The sequence below is a fragment of the Ranitomeya variabilis genome, chromosome 2, assembly GCF_051348905.1.
Source record: "Ranitomeya variabilis isolate aRanVar5 chromosome 2, aRanVar5.hap1, whole genome shotgun sequence".
NCBI classification, from domain to species: domain Eukaryota; kingdom Metazoa; phylum Chordata; class Amphibia; order Anura; family Dendrobatidae; genus Ranitomeya; species Ranitomeya variabilis.
Window position 1 is genome coordinate 301,684,336 of NC_135233.1, and position 26,048 is coordinate 301,710,383.

A 26,048-nucleotide genomic window follows, 5' to 3' on the forward strand; every position below is an offset into this window, starting at 1 on the left:
TCGCCTGTCAATCAGGCTGGTCTGGTCAAAAGGGCGTTGTCTTCCCCCAGATTTTGCGTAGTTTTCCGTTGGTGGCGTAGTGGTGTGCGCATGCCCAAGGTCCCGAATCCTCTGCCAGGGGATTTAAAAGAGCGCGCTGTTCGTTTTCATTGGTGATCGGTGGGCGCGGCCATCTTCCTTTGGCCGCGCGTGCGCAGAATCGGCGCTCTGCTGGCCGCGGCTTCAGGAAAATGGCCGCCGCGATATCTATCTGCGCACGCGCGGCATCCCGCGGCCATTTTCCTGAAGCCGCGGCCAGCAGAGCGCCGATTCTGCGCACGCGCGGCCAAAGGAAGATGGCCGCGCCCACCGATCACCAATGAAAACGAACAGCACGCTCTTTTAAATCCCCTGGCAGAGGATTCAGGACTTTGGGCATGCGCACACCACTACGCCACCAACGGAAAACTACGCAAAATCTGGGGGAAGACAAGACGCCCTTTTGACCAGACCAGCCTGATTGACAGGCGAAAACGGAGACTTTGCAAAGGTATTTCGGCAACTTAGGTGGGTAATAAACGCATAACAAACACACTAATGTAATGCCCACCTCTGCCCCTATTTAACGCTATTTTTATCCCATCTTCCAAAAACGTGGTGACAGGTTCCCTTTAAGTTCACACATTGCAAACTAGTGACATAAGTGTTTGCGATTGTTGTTTGCAGATATCTCTGCACATTCTACAGAAAACAATTCTGATAAGTAAAAAAAAAAAAATTACAGAAATTTCTTTAAAAAATGTACACCCAGTAAAACTTTTAGCTAGGGGATTTATAGCTATGCAGAATAATGGAAGATATACATGCCAATGAGGGAAGGGCCGTATTTAGAGTTTCTGCTGCCCTAGGCACTGTTAGTGCTGCTTCCCCCTTTGGTGAGTATGAAACTATCGGCAGTGCCTTTGGCATAAATTGCTGATGTGAAAGTCGCCTTTTGCAGCAGATTCGGCAGTTTTTCCGCATCTGCCGCGTAACGGATCACTTACGGCAACACTGCGTTCAGCCTCATTCATTCACTATGAGACTTGCGGACATGTGCAGCACTTGCGGTTTTGCCGTTATCCGGCAAATGCGGTACTTGCAGCAATGGAAAAAAAAAACGCTGCTAGAAGTATTTTTTTGTCTCACCGCAAGTGCAAAACCGCAAGTGCCGCACATGTTCGCATGTAGCCATCACTACCTGTCCCTGCACCTTGCTAGCTCATGCCTAACCATCCCTCCCTGACCAAAAACTACACTATAAAGCTGTAGAAAAACAATTTATCAACTGACATATTTCTACGATAATGAGGGCTCCAGGCTACGGTGTAGACTGGGACGGGCAGTCTCCGGGTCTCCATCCTCTCTGTGCACACCCTCAGTCCCTGCCTCACTACCTGTGCACAGACCTCCCTCCACCGGACCCGGTAATCACCGCTCGCAGTAGCATACCGGCAGAGGTGTATCTTTGTTTCCTGGCACCTGGGGCAAGAATTCAGTTTGGCGCCCCCCCCCCAGCACACATGCGATTTGCACACTTAGTCATGTACCCACGAGCTCCTCTCCCTAATGCTCTCAATGTTCAGTGAAAAACTGTGAGAAACAGGGAGGGAAGCTCGTTGTCACAGGACCATAAGTATGAAAATCGCATATGAGTGAAGTGTCCATGTGACGACTACTGGAACCTGCAGAGCTGAATCCTGACATCGCAGCTTCTGAATTCTCACAACGCATGCACTGCACACTTTTAGGATTCTCCCTTGCCGGTGGACGTCATGTCAGCATAAGCATGTGATTTGTATACTTCTGACCACATTCCGACTAGACGTGCCCGGCCTCAGTCAGTTCATTTTCATTGACTGAGGCCACACATGTCTAGTCAGCATGTGACTGCATGTATGTAAATCGCCAGCACAAGAGAATCCTGACAGCGTGCAGTGCCCACTGTGAGAATTCAGAAGTCTGCAGTCACAAAGAATGACTGCAGACTCATTACAAACCTGGACATCCCCTTTAATGGTCCTAACAAATCTAACAAATAAAAACATGAGAATTACCGTATGCACTCGAGTATAAGCTGACCCGAGTATAAGCCGAGACCCCTAATTTTGCCACAAAAATTGGGAAAACTTATTGACTTGAGTATAAGCCTAGGGTGGGAAATGCAGGTGCCAGTGTCCTGAGTAGGCGGGGACACAGATGCGCTATGGGGGCCAGGTGCCAAAGTCGCCACCCGGACTTAAAAACAAACAAAAACAAAAAATAACTTGCTCAGGTGCCGCCCCCAGCATCCTGGCACCCTGGGCACATGCCCTCAAGTGCCTAGTGGCAAATATGGCCCTGAATGAGGGTAAGTAGGAAATTGGGTGATTGATGAGCCTTGTATGCATTACAATGGTAGACATAAGAGATGAGTAGATTGCTTTGCACAACCCCAGTCCAGGTCAGTGCTCTCTGGCTAAGGACAGGAGCGGGACGAATTTCCAGAACTTCTGGGTTCCTTGGTACACCGTTTGATTCGCCAGCTTGGTGTTACGTCATCTGCAGTGAACAGGTGACGACGGGCCATGGATACAAGAAGGTCAGGGAAATTTCACAGATCCTGTCCACTGTTAGGGCACTGATCTGGATCTTGGACCGAGTAGCGAGAAGCAATCTTCTCATCTCCATTAGCCATTGTTGGTTAAACCAATAATTGTCCAAGATAACCTTTGGAAAGCATTATTGAGAGTTCTATATTATGTATTAAGACTTCACACAAATAAGAATCTTTTTTTAAAAAAATTTCAGAGGAAAATATGTTTGATATCTCGCCATCAGAACTGTTCCCCACCTGAGTCAGCAGGAGATTTGCTGCGACGTGTTGGTGCCGGGCTCTTGGCAGAACTTTTGAGAGAACTAGAACCAGATTTTGGTGCAGTCTGTGGTGGTGGTGGGGTCCCTTTCATCACGCGACACTCTGAAAGGTGAAAATGGAGAATATAACTATAATATAATGTAAAAGATTGTCAATCTATGTAGGTACAGTATTCACAGTAAAAATTACAGTAGTCGCTTACCGTAAAGATAATTGAAACAACGGAAAAAAAACTGCATAAAAATTGGTCTAGGAACAATTACACAGTCTCGCACTAACACATCATTTATTTAAGAATGGAAATAAAATACATTCCAATGTATTCCCCCTCTAGCCCTGAATGTGCCAGACAACAAAATCAGCTAACTCCTCGATTTCCAGCCGTGGAGTTTGTTGTGAGGTCAGGCGGAATTTATTAAAATCCACACAATGCCAGGTTTTCACACAAGTGCAGAAATGAGATAATACAGCGGCAAAGAAATCAGTAACATGTCAGCAGCACGCTCCCCCCAAAGCCACGATATGCCTTGCTGCACATTTGTCAAAGAAAACATAGCAAAGTAACACGGTTCTTGTACGATTTGCTGGAAGGAGAGAAAACTGTCAAATTAGGTTCTCAACAAAATAACTGCTGACTAAGGAGGTTGGCAAACCTGCCACTGCCTGTCCAGCTGAGCTTAGGATAGTCCTTCCGAAATGCTGGACCAAACGAAATAATTACAATGTAATCTGAGTATAATGTGTCACTAATGTGCATTATAACAGAAGCAAAGCGAAGAAGATATTTCTTTTAATTATTTATTTATAAATCATGTCTTCTGGCATTCTGTAAAATGAGGTTAGCAGTACCTGGAAGACTGCAATAGAAATGTGGTCATGTTATCTAGTAGGTATGGCAACTGAAAGCAGTCAAAAAATCTTATCCCATTGACAGCATAGAGCTTGCACATAAAATATAGAATTCTTTGCAAATAGTGGTACTCATGAAGAATAGGGGCTCCTTCTTAGTAAGATGGTTTTGAGGGACAAACTGTGAAGATGGGTCAAAAGATAATATTAGTGGTGGTCCAAGAGCCTGGTCTTCTGCCTATGCTGGAGCCATCAATGTGCCAATATATTGAACACTTCTCTCCAGAATCTAAGATACGTCACTCTGTAGCCAAGATGTTTGAGCGCACCAAGGGGCATTGTGGCCTCCTTATTCAAGGCATTAGTAGATGCGCCTCATCAACGTTCCACCAATAGCTCTTGATGATAATATGCATTCCTTTACAAAGGTTGTCCCTTTTAGGCAACCCCTTTTTAGATTGCAGCTTTCTCAGTGATTAACTAATTGCTGAGAGTTTGGCTTCTGTAAGGCTAGGTTCACACTTAATCCTTCCATTGTTCTGCTCAGTTATTGGAGGAGATGGAGAACAACAAATCAACAGCAGAACCGGATTCACCAAACCAGTTGCACCATGGAGAACCTATTTACTAGAATGATGTCCGGTCGATTTTATGGTAGCGTGCATAATTTTACTGGACAAAATAATACAACATGCTCTCCTACATTGCGCTATATTTTCATTGGAATCTGTGACAGAAGCTTCGAATGGAGCCTTTAACGAAGATGTGAGCATAGCCTTAATAACTGTCGAGGACTAAAGCTTAGCGTCGCCGACACATTGCTGGGTAACCAAGTAATAGATTGACAGAATGGGTCCACTAAAGGAAGAGTCACCCTTTAAGAGCTTTCCACCTTTCCACTTATATGCGAAGGTGGACTTCCATCTAAGATGTCCATATACTGTAAGAGGGATTTTCTAAGATTGGATAATTTAGCTATCTCCTTAACCATATTGTCTTTTATATGGTATCTGGACTTACCATTTTCATCCAGGGAGAAGTCATCCTGAGCATATCTAAACTTTTCTGGACCACAGGCAATAAATACATCATCTTCACCAAAGAAATCATGGAGACAGGTCACCTAGAAAAAGAAGAAAAGCCAGTGAGCATGCGGAAGAATATGCAGGACACTGCTTGTTTGGGAATTCTGAAAGCTATTACTGTAATAATAAAAATATCAGAAAGGTCATTTTCTTTCCATTTATTGCTATTCAGTTGTTGATGGTCTGAAGGATCTTTAGAGACTAGAAGCTGTACAACAATTGGTCTTATATGCTAAGGTAGAGGAATAGGAAAAAAACACTACTCCCATCCAACACATTGGTGCAGGTGACTGCTACATAAATTTTACCTGCAGACAGACATTTGCAGTACTGGACTTTGTTTCTTCATACATCCTCCTTTAAAAGGAATCTGTCACTGGAATTGTGTTACCTCATCTGAAAGCAGCATGATATAGGGGCAGAGACTCTGATTCCAGCGATGTATCATTTTTCTGACTTGTTTGCTGCAGTTTTGAAAAAAATCCTCGTTTCACCTGCTGTAGATCTACTAGTTCTCTGAATGCTGAGCTCTGTATAACTTTCGCCCACACTATTGATTAACAGCTGTGCATAAGCAGAAAGCTTCCAATCTGTAGAAGTTCTGGAATATGGAGAGTTACATGGCAGCAGGTTAAATAGTCCACTAGTGATTAGCTGTTACTGTTTAGAACAGTGATTTTATCACAGTTATGGCAAGCAACCTAGCAAGTGACACATCACTGGAATCAGGATCTCTGTCTCTACATCACACAGCTCTCAGATTAGATGGCAAAAACCTGGTGACAGATTCCCATTAATGACATTGTAAACTTCTATAATTATAGCTTATATAAGAAATAAGTTATTGTGTAATAATCCAAAAAGGACATGTAAACCGTTCATGCCCAGGAACCCTCGTCTTTGAGTCTGCTAGTCCGACATTACATTCCTTTGCCCTGCAGTGATGTCAACAGGATATCTAGGGAATTGCTTTCCACCTGTTAGCTATGCCATGTATGACTGTTCTTGTATAGCCATTATTAGTCAGAATCAATTATTTTTATTATTGCATTTTTATTAGCATTTATGTAGTTTTTTAAGTTTTCCTACCCTACAGAAAAAGGTTTCTGTGCAAGAACCGGATGTGGGAAGCCAGTTGTCCAATGACCTGCCAATAATTGTAGGCCAATGGAATCATTAACAGTTCCTCGCCTGCCATCTAGGAGAATGCTCATTAATCTGTAGGCTCACTATGCAGCTGCACAAGACACCCTTATTGCGGTATGTTATGTTGCTGCCATAGCTGGCATGTTTTACCTGATCTATGATATTACTTTTTTTTCCTATTAAATCGAATAGTGCAACATGCTATTCTGCATCACACATTACAACAGAGGTGTGAACAAAGCCTAATTTGTATAGGAGTTGTTGACCTGAGCAATTAATGTAAAAACCTGTTTGATAGGGTAGCACTGCCTAAAGCAATTGGATTTCATGGTTAGACAGTGTATCCAAAGCATCCAGTGTATTGTAAATGAGTCCGCAGCTCAGTGCACAGTGGGGCTGATGGTGGGCTAAAATAAGGAATAGGAAAAAACAAGTTGTCTGGAGCAGCACTACACTATTCTCCATCTCAACCTCCAGAGTTAATCAGACTTTTGGAAAGAAAAAAAAATCTACATATGGATGCAGGACCTGATTGCATTTGCATTTATGTAAGTTCATTTGTTTAATGAATTTCTGTTGTGGTTTTTCTTTTTTAAGGTGACACTGCGTTTAGAGCAAAATTAGGATGTCAGTGACGTTCTCATGCAGAGAGGTCTGCAAATCACCCCAAGTCCCCCCTGTAGTAATCGAGGAGTTAACCATCTTAAATGCTGCCTTGAGCTGCCAGCTTAAAATGTCTGATGGCGCTGGGATGTGAGCTGATAACAGATTATTGCTGGTGGAAGCAAGCTACTAATTTGATTCAAATTTCTCCGGCTCATTATACTGTGTATTTATAGCCACGTTTTCCAGAAGCCTGGAGGCAAAGAAGATCTGAAATTGCACATTTTGTCTGAGTTAGGAAAACAAAGAGAGGCTGGATGAGGGACCTCCCATCACAGCGCGGCTGTCACAAACAATGGCAGCTCAGTCATTAATAGTGGCGCTACCCCTCCCACGTTGTAGTGCTCCCATCTTTGCCCATCTCATCGGTTCGAGCGATGCCAGTGATCACCATTATCATGTTTGGAGAATCACAGCCAGACAAGGATTACGCACCAATGCTCTGACCCATGATATAGACGACGGCGAGTAGATTGAAACCAAATCTGATCATTAGCAATTATTAAAAATGTTTATTAATCTCATTTATTCTTGTTTCCATGCTAAAAATATATAACTTATCTTAAAGGTACTAAAGTATTGTATCTCATCTGTTAGGCCAAGTTCAAACAAGAGCCTAAGAAATCATGCAATTTCCATCCAGAAAACAACTGACAATTTTCTGTATGTACTCAGAAATATTTTTCCCACACACTAATACATTGTCAACATAATGTCAATTAAATGGTTAAACAGCTTATCCGGGTTTAAAATCCATGGCTTTATGTTGGGATGGGTCGTCCAAATTGGATCAGTGGGGTCTGACTCTTGGTAACCCCATCTGATCAGCTGAAGTATTGAAGGCTGTGATCTCTTCATTCTTTACATTACCCTGTACTGTACAATACAGTAGTTTTGTGCAGCCTGAAGTTAGTGTTGTAGTAAAAATAATGACACGAGACACATAAAAAGACACAAGGATTTACCAATACCAAGCACAACCAATAATGTATGTACATCACTGTAATGTAGCACACTGCTCACCCAAGTGCCGTGGCTTCATCAAACATCAGATTGGACAGAGTGTCAAGAGTCAACCCTCTGCAAATTTTATAGTTATAGACTGTCTTAAGAACAGGACATATGATGAGGAAAACTCTGAATAACACCTTTATAAATACTATAGATGGAGCTATGGGCAAAAAATATCCATTATCCAAAATATATATATACTGCTTATATTGAAATTTCAATGAAGTTTAATGAAGAAGCACAGCGAAGGCACCGTGTAAGTATGATATCTTAACACCACTTTCTTCCTCTTCTATACTTAACCAACAAATTCTGCTGTGGATGATTAAAAATGGCTCAGTATGACGACACTTTCTCTTACTTTTGGCAATATTATCTTATTCAAATAAACTTATAGCCAACTATTATTCGATTTGGGCGATCTTGTATTATTATACTATTTTAACATTGTCTAAAGTTATGTCCAACAGTGTACAAGTATACCTAATCTTTTATGTATCAGAAAATGGCTGATATGTTTCGCTGTACCTAGATTCTTTACTAGTAACATTTATTTTGTTGTTATTTTTTATTGTTATGCTTATGTCGGTATAACAACAATTATTTTATTTGTGGATATATATAGCAATGCATACTATGTATGACCCACATCAAATACGGTCATATGCCCTAGAAAATTTGTAGCAAAAGAACACAATATAAACGTACCATAAAATGTATTCAGAATCCGTCTTGTTATGAATTGACCTTCAGTTTCATGCATTTCCTTTAGATTATTACAATGTGAGGACATATACATGGTATGGCTGCTCAGACATGAAGAAATTCAGGCAGATTAAATAAACAGCTGTTATCACAGTACAAGAGGTGTCACATCTCACCATAAAGGTCAGTGCCCTGAGCACAGCCATGCTGCTGAAGGAGTTACCCACCATACACATACTTATCCGCTGCAGAATTAATAATTATACTCAATGCTGTCTGCCCTGCTGTCAGTAATTACCCACTGCCAGAAGGAAAAGCTAGAGAAACTGATGTCATAGTTGGCGCAGGGCAGCATTTTTAAATCCCTCACAATTTTTTTTTTAGAAAATTCACAATGAATTTCAGAGATTAAAATAGTTGCACATCAGCTAATCTGGATACAAAGTTGGCCATAAATGGTATAAAAGAACAATCTGCCAGTCTCTACATATAATGCTTCCCTGGCGATTTCACGGTATGAGGGGGCACATTTTATAAGTGTTTATTTCAGCGTGTGCAAGGAGCATAACTAAAAGAGCCACCTTGTCCAAATGCAGCATTAGTGCTTCACAAGCTGGCTCTTTTAGTTACAAACGCCTGGGGCGGGTGACAGGTTCCCTTTAATTAAAAGCGAACCTTTCAGCAGGATTTTGCAAAGTTAACTGCAGACATTGTCAGGTTACTTCTGTTATACTGATTAAAATGATACCTGGGGTGAAGAAATCAGTCTTGTGGTTCTTGTGTAGTCAGTGTTAGAAGCTTTCGGTTAATGATATGCCCATGTTCTGGGGCAGGACTGTAGGCAGAGTCTTATCTTCCTGCTGTAAACCTACGAAACCAAGGACAGACCTGCCCACAGGCCTCCCCAAAGCATAAACATGTTCCTTCCCATAGAGACAGACTGATTGTGCTTCGGGGCGGCCTGTGGGCAGGTCTTTCCTTGGTTTCTCTGGCTTAGAGCAGGAAGATAAGACTCTGCCTACAGTCTCGTCCCAGAGCATGGGCATCTCATTAAGGCTACTTTCACACTAGCGTCGGGAACAACCCGTCGCTGCGCGTCGGGCCGACGTTCCCGACGCTAGTGTGTTCTCCGCCGCACAACGGGGGCAGCGGATGCATATTTCCCACGCATCCGCTGCCCCATTGTGATGTGCGGGGAAGTGCGGGGAGGTGGGGGCGGAGTTCCGACTGCGCATGCGCGGTCGGAAAAAGCGGACCGTCGGGAGCAAAAAACGTTACATGTAGCGTTTTGTTTTCCCGACGGACCGCTACCATACGCCCAAACGCCGCCAAACGCATTCACCGTTTGGAAATGCGTCGCAAATGCGTCGCGAATGCGTCGCTAATGTTACTCTATGACGAAACAACGTATCCAGCAAAAACTTTTGCTGGATGCGGCGTTTCGCAAAAACGACGCATTTGCGACGTATTGCAGTTAACGCTAGTGTGAAAGTAGCCTAACTGAAAACTTCTAACACTGATTACTGAAGAACCACAAGACTGATTTCTTCACCCCAGGTATCCTTCTAATCAGCTTAGCAGTGGCAACATGACAATGTCTGTAGTTTACTTTGCAAATTCCTGCTGACAGGTTTGCATTAAAGGATATATCTGGGAATATTGTTCCCTCCCTATCACCTTACCCCGATTTAGCATAACACCTCTGCCACCATCTTCTTTTTTTCACAGGCTGCAGTGGTCTCTACTACATCAAAAATAATCACTGTAGTCAATCACTCTACACCTGCATCACTGCTAAGCCGGGTGACTGGCTGGACCGGTCACATGTGCTTTAGTAGTGACATCACCAATGCACTCTTTTAGCAAAGACCAGGTGAGGGCAGAGGTGCAAAGCTGGACCTGGGGAGGGTAAGCAACACATGAGTTCACTATTTTAAGCTAGCAGTAGCTGATGGAGAGGGAAAAATTGTTCCCAAAAACACATTTAAAGGGGTTATTCAGGACTATTTTTTTTTACTTCGGCCTAAGAACTAACAGGCATGTAGTATCTAACTACCTGCCTGTTGCGCCAGTGCCGATCACTACCGACGCAGAGTGGTCACAGACTACTCTTGCTGGTAATCCAGTGGATTCTGCTTATGCCACAATGACAAAGTAGTGACTTCTCTTCCATTCTGCTCTGTTGAACGGGTATGACTGCCAATGTCATGCTGATTGACAGCCAGCTCCCTGCTACCTAACTGCGCGGAGCCAGCTGTCAATTAGCATGATGTCAGCAGTCACATCCTGTCGACAGAGCAGCCAGGAAGAAAATACTGTGTTGATGTTGAACAGATGAATCGCCAGCAGGAGTGCTTGGCCCAAGTAGAACAGGCAGGTCGTTGCCTTTGCTAGCAACTACCTGCCTGTTAGTTTTTAGGCCCATAGTAAAAAGTAAAATAGTTCTGGACAACCCTTTTAACTTACTGTAACCCTCCAATTTGTTACATAGGTGATGGAAAGTAGCTGTTTAAAAACCTTCAACTATTCGCAAGATATATGGAGTCCCAGTGAGGATACGACCAATGGGACCCCACCAATTCTATGAACAGGGTTCAAAAATGCCTAGTTGGAATGGAGTTGTAGCCATGCAGGCACAGCACTGGTCCATTTTTTCATTAACAGATTGCAAGAAATGTGTAATGCTATCGCCAGCCCAGCGCCCATGCATGGTTCCCCAACCGCCTCCATGCAGGGTTGCCGGCATATTCACCACCCTGGCAGAGCGGAGATGTCTACCGGCATGCTCACTGTCTGCTTCCTTTTTCTGTGTCTCCTGGTGGCACGCTTAGTGCATGCACACTCCCCTGCTCTTAAAGGGGAAGCAAGTGTACATAGTTAAATGCTCTCAGACAATGGCTGAGAGGCATTTAGTTTTAGAGTGCATTTGCAAGATGGCTCCCAGCCAATAGCTGGGAGGCACCTTGTTTAAAAAGCACCCACCTCAATAGGTAGGTGCCAAGAAACACATTGAGTCATTAGGTAGTGTTGTGTTCTACCAGTGAAGTTACTTGGTCCTGGTGTGACCTGTGTCCTGAACCCTATTTCCTGGTTGGTCCTGGTGCAGCTAGTCCTGAACCCTAAATCTCTGGTCCTGGTGCGAACAGTCCTGAACCCAAAGTCCCTGATCCTAGTGTCTGAACCTTATCTCTTGATCTGTGTGCGTCTAGTCCCTGAATCAGTATACCACAGAGGTGTCAAACTGCATTCCTCGAGGGCCGCCAACAGGTCATGTTTTCAGGATTTCCTTGTATTGCACAGGTGATAATTTAATCACCTGCACAGAATGATTCCAGCACCTTGTGGAATGCTAAGGAAATCCTGAAAACAGGACCTGTTGGCGGCCCTCGAGGAATGTAGTTTGACACCTCTGGTATACGAGACCTGTGTGTCTGAACGTGTACCTATCAGAATACCCCATATATCCAAACTACTACAACCATAGCCTGAGTCCATATCCATGTGTGTGTACCAGCAGCTGCAGTACCTGGCCCGGCCTAACAGAGGTACCTAGCAGCTATCCACGGCATAGCCTGACACCACCATCAAGATCTCCAGTGAATACCAGGTAGCCGCTTAGCTATGCCCTTTCCTAGGCAGGCCCGACCCTGTGGCACAGTGGTTCCACGAGCCACGTGCGACACCTTCGGGTGTAATAATATGACAGAGAAGAGTTCTCGGCTCTATCAGATAGTCCGTACAAGTATGTCTAAGTATACAATATAAAAGTTCAATATAAATAATTGGTACATTAATTACTTATTCCAACAACTATGCAGTGGACTATGGGCTATCATTTATAGAAGAAGGAGAAGAGGTCCCATGAGCAGTGGTGATAGAGTTCAATATGTAGAGTTCATTAAGATCTCCTTCTCTATTCCCTTCTTATCTCATCTTCCCACAATCACATACAAGATTTCTCCCACGCATCCCCCCTACCCTGGAACTCTACCGCAACACATCAGACTCTCGCCTACCGTGGAAACCTTCAAAAGGAACCTGAAGACCTACCTCTTCCGACAAGCCTACAACCTGCAGTAAGCACCGCTAGACCAAACTGCTGCACAACCAGCTCTACCCTCACCTACTGTATCCTCACCCGTCCTTTGTAGACTGTGAGCCCTCACGGGCCGGGTCCTCTCTCCTCTTGTGCCTGTCATGACTTGTATTGTTTAAGATTATTGTTCTTGTTTTTTATTATGCATATCCCTCCTCACATGTAAAGTGCCATGGAATAAATGGTTCTATAATAATAATAATAATAAATATATGAGTTGTCAAACAGGAAGATTGTCATTGGAAAAACAATGAGTAATGGAAAAAAGTTTGAATATTTCTTTTTTCTCTAGTAATATTCTTAAATATTTTCGTTTTTCCAATTCAAATTAATGCGAGAGTGCCACTTTTGCTGCAAGGGCCTGCATTTGTGCTTGTAGGAAGGTTGTTTGCATTTACGCTACTTTCAGCATTCATTGCAAATATGCCTTCGTTCACATTCTAGGATTTGCTGGGTTCCCAGTCACTAACATTGGTCATCTGTGATCCACACTACTGCTTTGATTTTTCTACACGTCCTTTCAATGCAATTATTTAAAAGACACAATTTTATTTGTCCATATATAAAACGTAGAAATATTTTGGTTTTGTTTATTTTACAAGATTGCAAGGAGGCATCGCTTTTTTTTGGGGGGGGGAGACTGATGAACATAATGACCTACATACGTTTGGTGGGAAATCCTTTTATGTTTTCTATTAAAGAATTTGTGTAATTGGATTACTAACTCCAAATCGGCTAAACTGAGTGCTTTGTGAATAGCCTCTAGTCGGCTAGAAAATAAATACTGTAAAGCTGGGAAGTTGTTGGAAATTCACTTTCTTGCTGCTTCCCAGCAAACCAGCAGCCATAGGCTAGTTTACCACAGGTTCTGGCATTGATGAAGAGATGTACATTTTTGAAAGGGAGCATCATACCAATGACTGAAATATAGTCCTGCTAATAATTTTACACTCTCGCTGTCAGACGTATTCTGTGTAAAGCTCTAATCACATAATGTTATTATTATTACTATTTTTACCATTTACCTTTCATGTCTCCCCTGTTTCCTGAGATTGTATGCTTGCGAGCAGGACCCTCACTCCTTTTGGTATAGGAGTCATGTGTTAATCTTTAAATGCTTTTATTGTAGAAAATGTTGGTGTTTTAAAAAAAATAAAAATTATTATTATTATTTATATGAGCTTTGATATACAGCTCTGGGAAAAATTAAAAGACCACTGCAAAATGTTCAGTTTGTCTGATTTTTCTCTTTATGGGTATATTTTTGAGTAAAATGTAAATTGTTCTTTTATTCTATAAACTACTGGCAACATGTCTCCAAATTTCCAAGCAATAAATTTAGTATTTTTTTTCTGACAAAGAAAAATGGTCAAAATAAAAAAACAAACAATGCTTTCAGACCTCAGATAATGCAAAGAAAACAAGTTCATAATCATTTAGAAACAATACTAATGTTTTAACTCAGGAAGATTTCAGAAATCAATATTTTGTGAAATAACCATGATTTTTAATCACAGCTTTTATGCGGCGTGGTATGCTTTCCACCAGTCGTTCACACTGCTTATGGCGCAAAAATGTAAGCAGTTCTTCTTTGTTTGATGGCTTGTGATTATCCATCATCCTCTTGATTACATTCTAGAGGTTTTCAATGGGGTTCAGGCCTGGAGATTGGGCTGCCCATGACAGGGTTTTGATGTGGTGGTCTCTTAACTTTTCCAGAGCTGTATGTTCTGAATTTATTATAATCAATATTTTAAAAATACAGAACTTCTTCCCGAAGGCTTGTGGAAGAAAGAGAGACCTTCTGGACTCCAAAAACAAGTATCGAATTGTAACACCCATTGCTGGTGCCCCTGTATGGTTACCCTCCTCCCTGCATGCGGGGATGCTGACAAACTCCTCGCCCCGGGCACGGTAGCATCCTGATGCTCCTCTCCCTCCTTCCCCTGTGCACGCCGCTCTGACTTCCGGCGGTGCCCCTAGTGCACACATGCACTCCTCTGCTCTTAATAAGGGAGCGCAAACACCTGCAAAGATGCCCGTAGTCAATAGCTGGGAGGCATCTTGTATAAAAGGCACCCTCCCCAATAGGGAGGTGCTTGAGAAACCCCTATAGTTATTTAGTAGTAGTTGGCATGTGCAACTGTATGTTGCCAGGTCCCCGTCCTTAATCTAATAGTTAATTCCCTGTCCTGCACTGTCCTTTTAGCCCTGTGTAGTTTATACGTTACCCTGAAGCGGCTGCGGTGGTACTTGAATCCTGTTACTGTTTTGGCGGTACCTGAACTGTTTCCAGAGATCTGTGTGTCTGAACGAGTACGTATCTCCAAAGTCCATGTTGTCTGTACTGTCTGTCAGTCTTCGAATCCTTCCTGTCTGATTCCGCTCCCGTGCCTCCAGGAGCAAAATCATCTTCATGCATGACAATGCACCATCTCATGCTGCAAAGAATACCTCTGAGTCATTGGCTGCTATGGGCATAAAAGGAGATAACTCATGGTGTGGCCACCATCTTCCCCTGACCTTAACCCTATAGAGAACCTTTGGAGTATCATCAAGCAAAAGATCTATGAGGGTGGGAGGCAGTTCACATCCAAACAGCAGCTCTGGGAGGCTATTCTGACTTCATGCAAAGAAATACAAGCAGAAACTCTCCAAAAACTCACAAGTTCAATGGATGCAAGAATTGTGAAGGTGATATCAAAGAATGGTTCCTATGTTAACATGTAGCTTGGCCTGTTAGGATGTTTTGGAGTTAAATAGCTTTTTTGTTCAGTGAATGTGACCTCCTAATGCTGCAAATTCCACAAATGAGCATTTTCAGTTCTTTAAAACATAATCAAATGTTTATAAATTCTACTGTGTCTAATAATTTAGAACAGTGCATTTTGAGTTTTTATTCATTTTGGAGATTATACTATTATCATTGGGAGGTTTCTTCAATAAAATTCAATGTATAATCTAACTGGTGATGACGTTTATTAGGCTGACTGTCATTTGCACCGACCATTTAGGAAAATCCGAGAAAAATATCATTTGCATAATAATTTGGAACATGGTGTATAGATTGGGGGGATTGACTTATGGTCCATATTTGTTCTCCCAGTCTGGTCTGTACTCTATATTTGCCTATTGATCTATATTCATTTTTGAGTTTCATATATACTGTCTGTTGTTCAATTGCCCTAGACAGAGGATATGTCCAGTGTAACTGGGAAGGAAATTTGGGGAATAAATGTATTCCAGTTTTCAGAAGCTTCCTGATGGTCCCCTTCAATTGTTGGCAGGTATGATTATCATCCATTATGCCTTGGATTTTAATGGATTCTTATGGAACCCACTGGCTTTCCTTTTTCATTTTTGTGGTATCTTAGCAGACAAAGAGCAACAGATAACTGTTTTAAAAAAGTACTAACGTAATTATGTATACTACACCGTGATGTTCTGTAGATTAGTGGATGATGATGTTATATTACATGGTCTATCCTCTATTGGAATGGTCCATTTCTCATAAAAAAGGGTGACACCATATAATATTCACTTGACAATTCACTAAATAACCTTCTATTCCCTTTCTGTATAGACAATTCCATCACAATAAATTGTAATATATTGTATTACTGCAAACAATGCTGTGGGAAATGTCCCTTATTTTTCTATGTGTAGAGTATGTCTCTGTCTATTTGTATTCCTCCATAGTTCTCCAGTATATTCCTAGGCAAGCCTCACCATTTGCATTCATTGTCAGTAAGCAGTGCCTGTAGTCGAGTGCAATGTGTAATGTTAAAAACAGCAAACTGCATAATTGACTGCAGTGAATTAAAGCTCTTACAGAAAAAACCTGCTTGACAATTTTCTCACGTTGGCTGCTGGTTATTCAGCAGGCAGATCTTTCTTGGATAGCATCCAATTCAACTCCAAGGATTCAGAAGACCATAGTCTCATCTACTGTACCTTATACAGGATAAGAATGACAGGAATGCATGCCAGGAGATTATTTTGGCATATTGAATCTGCTGTGTGATTCATTACGGTCAACTAAAATACTACTGGATTAAAAAGGGTTAAACCTGAGATGCTGCAATGTATCAGGATTGTTTACTATTGGTCATAATTGTAGGAGAAGGGAGCACAGGCGACAAAGTATTGCAAAGCAGTGCGGCCTCCGGGCTTAAAATAACCTTGCTGAAGTATTCTCAACGAGAAGAGTTGCAGAGGGGACAGAATTAGGCAGTGCCCCAGATCAAGTATATAAAATATGAGAAAAAGGTCAGCATGCCAAAATGGGAGGAGATTTGGCACCAAGAGCGATGGCAATTGCTCTTGCTGCTGCCCCAGAAGCCGATACAGTAGGCTCAGACCTAGACAACAATGGTCAAGCACCGAAGACCAGCGCTACGGCGGTCAAGATCCAGACTGCACTTGTCGATGTTCAAGCACCGAAGGCCAGAACAATGTCGGTCAGGGTTCCCAACCTAGACATGCCGGTCAACAGTTGCGGACCAGCCACCACTGATACGGACCAAGTAAACGCTCGTCTGCAAAACTGAGTGATTCAGGAAAGCCAGAGCCCTGGGCGGTGCTTATTGTACTGGTCCAGAAGAAGGATGGAACATTGAGGTTCTGTATCTACTACCAATGAGTTAATGTCTGTACTGTACAAGACTCCTACCCCCTGCCCAGGATTGAAGAGTCCCTGTCCACGTTGGGAAAAGCAAGGTACTTCTCTTCCCTAGATTTAGACAGTGGCTACTAGCAGGAACCTATGGCTGCTAAGAATCAACCGAAGACTGCATTCATCCTCCCAATTGGACTGTTTGAATTTAACCGGACACCCTTTGGCCTAACCAGTGCCCCCGGGACATTTCAACAGCTAATGGAAAGATGCCTTGGTGAATTTTTTATCCACCTTAATTTACTTGGCCGACATAATTGCTTACTCCTTCACCTTTAAATAACATCTCAGTCAGTTAGAGCAAGTGTTGGAACAGTTCCAGATGCATGGTCTGAAGGTCAAACCCCCAAAATGTCACTTGTTCCAGAGAGATTAAAAATACCATCTTCAGCGCCGAGGTTTACCCAACCCCTGAGAAGGTAGTGACGGCACAGAAGTGGTCCACTTCTACTAATCTAAGAGAGTTGAGCGCATTCCTTGGCCCAGCGGGTTACTACCGGAAGTTCATGAAAGATTTTGCGATGGTTGCAGTTCCGCTCTATGAATTGCCAAGGGGAACAGCAGGAGGGCACTAACAGTGGGCAATCCAGTGGTGACCCCTGCAGGAAGAGGCTTTCCATGCTCTGAAGAAGGCACCATCCAATCTGTCAGGACTTAATTTGTGTGTATGGGTGCCTGAAAAGGATTCATTTTGACCAAGAGGCCTGTTTCCAAGGGAAGATAATGGAGGAGTTGCACACCATTTACGGCATTGCTAAGTCCCGAACCACACCCTACCACCCGCAAGGAAATGGAGCTTGTGAATGCTTTAATGGAATCTTTTTGCAGATGCTGTGGACTCTGGAGGAGAATTAAAAAATGCGGTGGCGAGAGTTCACTTCTGAGCTGCTGTGGTTGTACAACAATAAGGTCCATGTGACCACTGGTTATACACCATACACCCTACTAATCGGACGAAGAGGCCAGGAGATTACAGAGTTGGAGCTGGATCTTGTTACATTTCACTTTCATTCTTTACAGGAGGAGAGCGATGTTTTATAGTTAAGCCAATATCAGCTGGAGCGTAGATGAGCAGTGACCTCATCAACCGTCTCCTGATCAATTTACCTCTTCAGTTTTAGCTGTCTAAGATATAAAAGACCTGACATTATTACCCTGCTTATATTGATGGTGAAGTTATAACTGTCAACTTCATTCCCAGCCGAAAGATGAGATTCTTGGAATCTGCAGTACGGCTTGTTCGGCCACCAGATGTCATCACGAGAAAATTGCAATATTTCAAAATTTACTTTTACACCATACAAAAAATGAATTAAAAGATGACAAAATATTTAAAAAAGTGTTACTCTGATGACAGTGCAGCCAAGCATCAAGAATTCCAAAAGTGCTATATATGCAAGCTTTATTATTATTATTATTATTATTATTAATATATGTATAATTAGAGGACATGTTAATTTATTAGCATCCTAAAATAACTTCCACACTGGTAATCTCTGTGACAGATGCACATATATATCTTGTATTTAAAATATGCAGGTCTGCCTGCACACCAAGATATATTGCTGCACCCTACTCCAATGTACATGTCAACCGAACGGTAATTACAGTCATCTATCAAAAGCTGACAGTCAGCTGTTTGCCACACATCTCCTCCTTAATGCAACTGGCAGGGGAAACAAGAAGTGAAAGACTTCAGTCTTAAAGAATGACAGTGAAAAAAAAAATTGAAGATCTAAACCAGACATTAGCCCATTACACAACAGCCCAAAACGCGTCAGTCTCGTCACTTTAGTAACTCAAAAACATCCTTATGTCTTGTTTTGTTTGACAGATGTTTTGACAAGTAAAACAGTGGCTTGGAAATGTCATTCTTCAAAGCAATGGTGAAGGTTTTACCTCCTTGATAATAAACAAGCACATTTAAAATTCTTTCCTAGAATCCTAAACTTTGATATTTCAAGGTTTTCATAAACCCATGTATTAAAGGGGAAAAACTTGTAAGTGCTGTCAGCTCCAAGGAACTTAAAAATACAGCAAAAATGTATGTAGAAAGCTCTGGTGTGGACAAATGACACTGTGTCCAGAAATGTGGTATCTCCATTCACACAGTATTGGGTGACTGTTTAAGGCAATTGTTTTTCCTCATGATAATATATTTTTGTACTATTTTAATGTTTTTTGTGCTAAATTTTATTATTTGTTAGCTGAAATATTTTTGTTTATGCCCATAGTGATCAAGCAGCTTTTATTTTTCTAATGCAGTGATCTGAGTGCTAGTCATCATGCGGTACAGCTTAACATTCTTTACAGAAACTGTACAAATAGCTACAATTTCTTTTGTGTTTTTAGTGCCTTTAAAAAACTATATGTGAAAGAGGCTTAGGTTATCTCCACATTGGAGAGAGGCACTCCAGTCTTAGCAAATTATTACTGTTAGATTGGTGTGAGTCCCAACATTGATCACCAGATTATTGCTGCATGTTCTCTCCAGGTTGCAGGACTATGTCCAACAGGAGTTAAATGGAGTGGCGGGTCAAAAATCCATCCTACTGCTCCACTCAAATCTATGGCACTTACGACCAAGGGAGAGTGTGCAGTGCACATGCGACTCAGCACATTGGGCATGGATCAGATTTCCAGTGTCATCGGTGGTGGCCATGCCTGTTGCCTGGTACACTGATGCAGTGGTGGGCACAGGCAATTACTGTTCCCTCATGGCTGGATGGTTAGTGGTGTACCTGTGATGGTGATTGTAGGGAAGCAGCAAGTTGATAACATCAGGATTTTGGGACAAAGGCTTGATAGTTACACGTTTTATCATCACAGACACACATTGCTTGCGCCTGGTTCTAGTAAAGTATGTTCCTGGATAGTCCATAGAAACTGCTGGTTAACCTGTAAGACTAAAGTAAACACCTATTTGCCCTGAATATCTGTCATGCCCGCAGTTGGTGCATGTGATTTCGTTCACCCACTGTGCCACAGGGTTGGGCCTGCCTAGGAAGGAGTGTAGCTAAGCAGCTACCTGGTGTTCACTGGACCTCCTGAAGGTGAAGACAAGCTGGACTGCAGGCAGCCGCCAGGTACCACTCCTAGCCAGGACCTGGTACTGCAGCTGCTGACCCCATGAATTAGGTTTGTTGACACTGATAAGGACTAGAGCTCTGTTCAGACTACCAAGCTCTGGCTCAGTCACAGAACGGTTACTGACCCAGACTCGGGATACGGTCAACCTGGACTGATTCAGAGACTGGTTTTAGCAGTCTAGATACATGGATTATTCGGGGCACACAGACACACGGGTCTTGGACACTGGTACTGATACTGACTGCACATGGACCAGGGGACAAGGTTCAGGCCCTGGACACACCGGGACCAGGGGTTTGGGTTCAGGACTATGGTCACACGAGGACCAGAAATTCAAGTTCAGGACAATGGCCACATCGGGACCAGGGATTCAGGTTCAGGACACTGGCCACACTGGGACCTGGGGACCTCACAACTGCACTAGTAGAACACGACACTACCTAAAGACTGAATGTGTTGCTTGGTGACTCCCTAAGGGGAGGGTGTCTTTTATACAGCTATTACCTGGGAGCTATCTTGCAGGTTAACATTAACACGAAATGCCTCTCGGCAATAGGCTGAGGGCATTATACTGTATGCGCATGCTGCACCTTTAAGAACAGGGGAGAATGCGCGCACTAGGCACAATGCACAGACTGGGAAGCAGGTAAGATACAGGGAACCAGCGAGTATGCCGGCATCCCTGCATGGTGGGGGAAGGTGGGCCATGTGTGGACGCCAGCAGCCGCATCCAATATCTAAACTACAACAGTTCAACAATTCAAGCATTTGGAGACATATTTCAAGTACATTTCACATTGTAAAAAATCTTACTGTAAATCCACGACTTTGGGACATTACAAATGAAGAACACAAGTCCCCCATTCTGACACTTAGTGAAGATCTACACCAGTCTAGCAGTTATCGCCTATCCAGTGGATTGTGTTATCTTGGACGTGTTGGTATTTTCTATATGTTCGGCAGACCTCTCATTGACCTAACAGCTTGACCCTGTGTCATTGAGATCTGAACTTTCACTGAAAACCATGGTAACAAGGGACCAGAAAAATGTTTAATTCATCTTTAGATGTGAGAAGAATCTCAAAATCTGTAGGTAATGTAGTTTCTGATGGGAATATTTTACAAACGGAAATTATTAGATAAAGAAATGTGACCTTTTGGGGTCCAGCATAAACCCACTGACATATCTGAATATATACTGTATATTGTATGCGTGAGCTGTGTATACTGGGTCCCCAAGTGCAGTAAGGAAATGGGAAAAACTAAAATGTAGGCACTAGCACTTCTTAGGAAGTGCAAAAATATTTATTTGTAGTCTAAAATAACGCACGCATTTTGAGGGATGGCCCCTCGTCAGATAAAAAAGATCAAGTATTACAATAGCAGAAACTTACAGAGTTAAAAGAGAACAGGGCAGGAAGGTATTGGTAATTCTAAATAAGCAACCTATATGTTAATATTCCACATTGCAATGTTATAATGTTTCCATCTTTTGTTTCTTTTACAGCTACTAAATAGCATGAAAATTATGTGAAATCAATAGCATTATGTGTTGTGATCTATGAGAAATATTTTTCCAAGTTACTCTCTGACCCAAATCTCTGCTGTAGGACAAATCTGACATTCATTAATCAACTTGATTAAGATGAAGTCCTGAGGATTCATGGACCCTAAGGAGGTCCCAGTGCCTTTTGGAGTTTCCAGTAGTTCCGTAAGTTAAGCAGTTTCCCAGGCTGACATTTTTACTGCGCTATGGTAATGGTAAACCAGCTGTGGTTCAGGAGACCAGTGCAATGGAATTGCTTATAGTATCTGAAATTCTGCAAAGTCAGATCTTCTGCACGATGATCTCAGAGTTTTGAGGTTTTCTAAAATTAAATAAATGTGTAGCCTTTACTAATATCCAAAGTCTCTACTTGAGTTTCCTTGAAAACTTTGTCAGTCAGCATGATTATTGATGAACACATCCTGCCTGCTTTTTATTAAGAAAACTAAGGTCCCTTATATACTCATCTTAAGACAAATCCAAAACACCAAATTTTTTTTCTGGCAGTCCCTGGTTTGTGTGAGCGAAGTACTGTGAGTGAAGAAGCGCAACTTTGGTGCAACGTTTTGTGTCTGGTTCCCAGGTTAGGTTCCAATTCTGACTAGTTAGGTCCACAAACTGTGGATATGTCTATGCCTGTGTGCCTTGCCATGCACTTATCCATGGATGCTGCCTGGCATTGACTACAGATGCGCCTACTTCACTTTTTTATTTCTGGGATTTATTTGTTCTACGCAGACCTTAGATATGTATAATATATGTGTGTAATGTGTACGTATGTATATACCATATGTATTTATACCAAAATAAGCTTTGCTGTTTCAGACTGCCATCTTTTCCTCACGGATCTCAAATATATATGTACATATTGTGAGGCAGTGACAGGTATTATATGCAAGGGTCACTATGTACCCCCCAGGTTGCACACATTGAGACCGCTGGAGAGCATTGCAGTCACAGGCATAGTTGTGATTGCAGTGCAAACTAAATTAAGTGTGGACCTGGTCGAGTTATTATAATGTTCATGAAAACCCGTTAAAGGCTTTTATTTTTGGAGTGAACTACAGGATGGTAGTGGGGCGGTTCACTCCCTCCGGATCGGGTCTTACAAGTGCCCCATGGCCACAGATTCCATTTAAAAACCCTGCAGCAAAGGGTTGGGTGTGTCAGTTTTGGTTTGCAAACTTGCAGAGCAGGTGGCTCTGCAAAGCTCAGCCCGTGTGGAGTAATATAAAGCCAAGCATAGCCAAAAGGCCTGGCACCCCTCAGCATAGCACGGTGGTGCAGTCACCCATGGCAACCGGTCTTGGATACGGACTGTTTTGATTCCCGGCTGCGATCTGGAGGATACCATTTGTTTTCCGTTTGTGAGTACGTTGGACATTAACCCCTTCCTGACATCCGACGTACTATCCCGTCGAGGTGGGGTGGGCCCCCATGACCGCCGACGGGATAGTACGTCATAGCCGATCGGCCGCGCTCACGGGGGGAGCGCGGCCGATCGCGGCCGGGTGTCGGCTGCATATCGCAGCTGACATCCGGCACTATGTGCCAGGAGCGGTCACGGACCGCTCCCGGCACATTAACCCCCGGCACACCGCGATCAAACATGATCGCGATGTGCCGGCGGTGCAGGGAAGCATCGCGCAGGGAGGGGGCTCCCTGCGGGCTTCCCTGAGCCCCCCGCAGCAACGCGATGTGATCGCGTTGCTGCGAGGGTCTTACCTCCCTCCCTGCAGCTCCCAGACCCGGATCCAAGATGGCCGCGGATCCGGGTCCTGCAGGGAGGGAGGTGGCTTCACAGACGCCTGCTCAGAGCAGGCACTGTGAAGCAGCCTGCACCTCTCGCAGATCGGTGATCTGTCAGAGTGCTATGCAAACTGACAGATCACCGATCTGTATTGTCCCCCCCTGGGGCAAAGTAAAAAAGTAAAAAAAAAAATTTCCAAATGTGTAAAAAAAAAATAAAAAAAAATATTCCAAAATAATGAAAAAAAAAAAAAAAATATTATTCCCATAAATACATTTCTTTATCTAAATAAAAAAAACAAAACAATAAAAGTACACATGTTTAGTATCGCCGCGTCCGTAACGACCCCACCTATAAAACTGCCCCACTAGTTAACCCCTTCAGTAAACACCGTAAGAAAAAAAAAAAAAAAACGAGGCAAAAAACAACGCTTTATTACCATACCGCCGAACAAAAAGTGGAATAACACGCGATCAAAAAGACATATATAAATAACCATGGTACCACTGAAAACGTCATCTTGTCCTGCAAAAAACAAGCCGCCACACAGCATCATCAGCAAAAAAATAAAAAAGTTATAGTCCTGAGAATAAAGCGATACCAAAATAATTATTTTTTCTATAAAATAGTTTTTATCGTATAAAAGCGCCAAAACATAAAAAAATGATATAAATGAGATATCGCTGTAATCGTACTGACCCGAAGAATAAAACTGCTTTATCAATTTTACCAAACGCGGAACGGTATAAACGCCTCTCCCAAAAGAAATTCAGGAATTGCTGGTTTTTGGTCATTCTGCCTCACAAAAATCGGAATAAAAAGCGATCAAAAACGGTCACGTGTCCGAAAATGTTACCAATAAAAACGTCAACTCGTCCCGCAAAAAACAAGACCTCACATGACTCTGTGGAGCAAAATGTGGAAAAATTATAGCTCTCAAAATGTGGAGACGCAAAAACTTTTTTGCTATAAAAAGCGTCGCTGGTTTCACACTTGCGTTTTTGTCTGCAGCGTTTTTTGCACAAAAAAACGCATGCGTTTTTTCCCTATATTTAACATTGAAAACGCATGCGTTTTTTTTTGTACACGTTTGGTCGCGTTTTCAAACGCATGCGGTTTTTTTCTGCATGCGTTCATTTTCAGAAATACAACCTGCAGTATTTTCTTGCGTTTTTAAGCACATGCGTTTGTTTGCGTTAAAAACGCATGCATTTTTATCGAAAAAAAAACAGAAAACACACTGAAAAGCCACCCACCACCATCATTGTGATAAAGGGATCCAAACCCTAACCCTAACTCTACCCCTAACCTCACCCCTAACCGTTTAATGAACATTTTCTGACAGTCATAGTGCCACGTATTTCAGTGCCACGTATTTCAGTGCCACGTATTTCAGTGCCACGTATTTCAGTGCCACGTATTTCAGTGCCACGTATTTCAGTGCCACGTATTTCAGTGCCATGTATTTCAGTGCCATGTATTTCAGGGCAACGTATCACATATTTCAGTGCCACGTGTTTCAGTGCCACGTATTTCAGTGCCACGTATCACGTATTTCAGTGCCACATATTTTAGTACCACGTATTTCAGTTGCACGTGTTTCAGTGCCACGTATTTCAGTGCCACGTATTTCAGTGCCACGTATTTCAGTGCCACGTATTTCAGTGCCATGTATCACGTATTTCAGTGCCACGTGTTTCAGTGCCACGTGTTTCAGTGCCACGTATTTCAGTGCCACGTATTTCAGTGCCACGTATTTCAGTGCCACGTATTTCAGTGCCATGTATCACGTATTTCAGTGCCACGTGTTTCAGTGCCACGTATTTAAGTGCCATGTATCACATATTTCAGTGCCACGTATTTCAGTGCCACGTATTTCAGTGCCACGTATTTCAGTGCCACGTATCACGTATTTCAGTGCCACGTGTTTCAGTGCCACGTGTTTCAGTGCCACGTATTTAAGTGCCACGTATCACATATTTCAGTGCCACGTATTTCAGTGCCACGTATTTCAGTGCCACGTATTTCAGTGCCACGTATTTCAGTGCCACGTATTTCAGTGCCACGTATTTCAGTGCCACGTATTTAAGTGCCACGTATTTAAGTGCCACGTATTTCAGTGCCACGTATTTCAGTGCCACGTATTTCAGTGCCACGTATTTCAGTGCCACGTATTTCAGTCACGTTTAGGGTTAGGGGTAGGGTTAGGGTTAGGGCTAGGGTTGGAGGTAAAGTTAGGGTTGGGGCTAAAGTTAGGGTTGGGGCTAAAGTTAAGGTTGGGGCTAAAGTTAGGGTTAGGGTTTGGATTACATTTACGTTTGGATTAGGGTTGGGATTAGAATTATGGGTGTGTCAGGGCTAGGGGTGTGGTTAGGGTTACCGTTGGGATTAGGGTTAGGGGTGTGTTTGGGTTAGGGTTTCAGGTAGAATTGGGGAGTTTCCACTGTCCAGGCACATCAGGGGCTCTCCAAGCGCGACATGGCGTCCAATCTCAATTCCAGCCAATTCTGCGTTGAAAAAGTAAAACAGTGCTCCTTCCCTTCCGAGCTCTCCCGTG

The 26,048-nt window shown here is 42.8% G+C and overlaps 1 protein-coding gene across 1 annotated transcript in view; it reads right to left on the minus strand.

Annotated features, from left to right (window-relative positions):
• Positions 1-26,048, minus strand: part of DCX (doublecortin) — a 137,221-nt gene that overhangs the window by 21,305 nt on the left and 89,868 nt on the right. Inside the window, exons 4-5 of the mRNA XM_077285165.1 lie at positions 4,745-4,847; positions 2,852-2,977 (exon numbers count right to left, since the gene is read on the minus strand). Coding sequence (XP_077141280.1) covers positions 2,852-2,977; positions 4,745-4,847 — 229 coding nt within the window. The remainder of the gene's footprint in view (positions 1-2,851; positions 2,978-4,744; positions 4,848-26,048) is intronic.